Source organism: Nanorana parkeri, unplaced genomic scaffold (genome assembly GCF_000935625.1).
Source record: "Nanorana parkeri isolate BGI_ZX_2015 unplaced genomic scaffold, ASM93562v1 scaffold75, whole genome shotgun sequence".
Classification (NCBI taxonomy): domain Eukaryota; kingdom Metazoa; phylum Chordata; class Amphibia; order Anura; family Dicroglossidae; genus Nanorana; species Nanorana parkeri.
Window position 1 is genome coordinate 2,174,286 of NW_017306343.1, and position 2,431 is coordinate 2,176,716.

General features: G+C 40.5%; 1 protein-coding gene across 1 annotated transcript in view; it reads right to left on the reverse strand.

Moving 5' to 3' along the window:
* The window catches only part of MOV10L1 (Mov10 RISC complex RNA helicase like 1), an 84,667-nt gene that overhangs the window by 60,703 nt on the left and 21,533 nt on the right, over positions 1–2,431 (reverse strand). The window contains exon 3 of the mRNA XM_018576723.1: positions 928–1,087. Within this exon, the coding sequence (XP_018432225.1) occupies positions 928–1,087 (160 nt within the window). The remainder of the gene's footprint in view (positions 1–927; positions 1,088–2,431) is intronic.

Genomic DNA, 2,431 nt, shown 5'->3' on the forward strand with positions numbered 1-2,431 from the left:
CTCTCCCAGTCTCGTTTTGTGTGGTAATATCCAACAAAAAAAAAAAAAAAAGTACAGAAATGTTTGTCTAATTGGCATAATCAACTAAGCTCTTACTGTCTGCATAGGTGGCCCACAGGGGTGTCAAGGAAAAATGTAAGGTCAACTACAATAAAAAGTTAATAATCCAATAGCGGAACTGAACTCAAGAAGAGTTGTTATAGGGAGCATCTTTAAATGTTAATTGCACCAGAGCAGTACTCTGGAAAAAAAAATAACAAATTGTAAACTTAGTCATGAACTTCTTCTAAAAACAGCAGTACACTTCCCGATATGTGAATGTGTCTAGGCACTCAGCCTTATAGCTGTATAACTGCAGTACGAGATCTAAGGCATTGCTGCTCCTGAATGCTAGTCTCGCCAGATTTGGCGAAGTCATTACTGTGCTGCTCACTATTCCCCTTGCAGGAGGCTCTGACATGAGGTAGCAAAACCCTGCCTATACCAAGATGGCCACTTCCACACAGACAGTGCAAAACAAGACAGTAAGTCAGTAATAGGAAAAGATAGGCTCCGGGGAAACCATATGCTAGTTCTTTCTCCTCTTGCCCGACTTATTTTTTGGTACAGCTTCCAAAGTTCCCTCCCTCTTTAATGTTTAGTTGGGTTTTCTAAGAAAAAACAGAATCTGTGTTTAAGATAACATCAATGTATGGTTTGCTACAGAAATATGCTCATCTCTGTTCTTCTAGCAGTAGTCTGCTCCGCTGCTTACTGAATGTTGTTGATGCCAATTTAGGTACTATGGCCGACCTTTTCCTACTATTAAAATGTAAGCTTTATTCTACAGCTAAAGACGGAAGCATAAACGTGGAGGAAAAAAAATGTGTGTAAAAACACAGGAATCTTCTAAATAAAATTACATTTCTATAAAACAAGAAAAATTACCTTCACAGGCAGCACATATCGAAAAATATGTGGTCTGATTAATGTTTCCACCGTCTTTATTGCAAGATGTAATACTTCCAATTAAAACTTTTATGTCAAGATCCAAAGGATTTGAATTAACAGGAGCATCAGTTTCCCACTTGTTAGAGAGGCATTGTACCTAAAAGACATTAACACTTTAAAAACTGTCAGAACCAGTAGGTATAGTTACATGTCAAGTGCAACAAAAGTAATGAGTGATGGTGGAATTAAAGTCAAATACTAGCCATAATCTTACAAGCTTACCACTTTCTATTTCATACACTATCCAACTTTGCTTTTGCAGAGCTTCCTACACTCACTGAAGAATTCCGGTTAGCCCTGAATGGTGTGATGACATGTCCTCAGAGAATACATCTATGAAATTTAGGGCTCACAGGAAGTGGGTTGGAAGACTATGGGTTTCATTCAAGTCAGGAGAGGAGTGGCAGTCAGGACCAGGACAGAGCTGGAGAAGGTGCATATTGCAGCCAGAGCAGTATTCTTTTTTTTGTTACCTCGGAAATCTCCCAGGCCAGGTAGCCCAAGGTGTGGAACATGCAATGTCCTAGGAAGTTCTCTTTGCTTAATGCAATGGAATGAATGTCATGACTGAGTCCTGTTGCTTCTATGCAGCCATCTTTCTTTTGTCTTGTCACTATAAGAAAACCTGCTCTAAGACCAGAGTGGACTGTTGTCCACCTATAAGTGCATGCATAATTGAAACAGCCAGTTGTAGTCTCCATCAGAAGCTCATGTGAGGGGGTGACCATGCAGGAGCACAATTGGGAAACGGGCACAAAGTATCATTCTATAACAGGATGTGATTAAACAAGAACCTTACTGGCAGGATCGTGATTGTGCTGCGACCTGCGGTGGCATACAGTGTGCTGCAATAAAAAGCATCATGGTTACAGTTAATGACAGTGCACCGTCCACTGCGTTGTAGCATGAATGGGACAATGGGACAAATACTATGTAACTTGAGGTTACATAGTATTTGAGGTTGGATAAAGACATTAGTCCATCAAGTCCAACCTATTAAGATCTCATTCTAGGAGTACCTGTACCCCTGTATATTACGGTCCCTTAAGAAATCGTCGAAAAGTTTCTTGAACAATTCCACATTATTTGCTGAAATCACTGCCTGTGGCAGTGAGTTCCAGACCCTAACTGATCTTACTGTGAAGAACCCCCTTCACCCCTTGTGCTGGAATTTTTTTCCCACCAATTTTAGGTGGTGGCCTCTAGTTTTTGTAGTTAATTTTAAACAGTTTATCGCTAATGTTGCTACCACCATTGAACATTTTGTACATGGAGATCATATCCCCCTTAATCTCCTCACCTCCAATGTGAACATGTTTAAATTTAGTAGCCTTGTCTCGTAGCTCTGGTCCTCCATACCCCTAATTAGTTTGGTTGCCCTCCGCTGGACTTTTTCCAACTCAAGGACATCTTTTCTTAGTACTGGTGACCAGAACTGGAC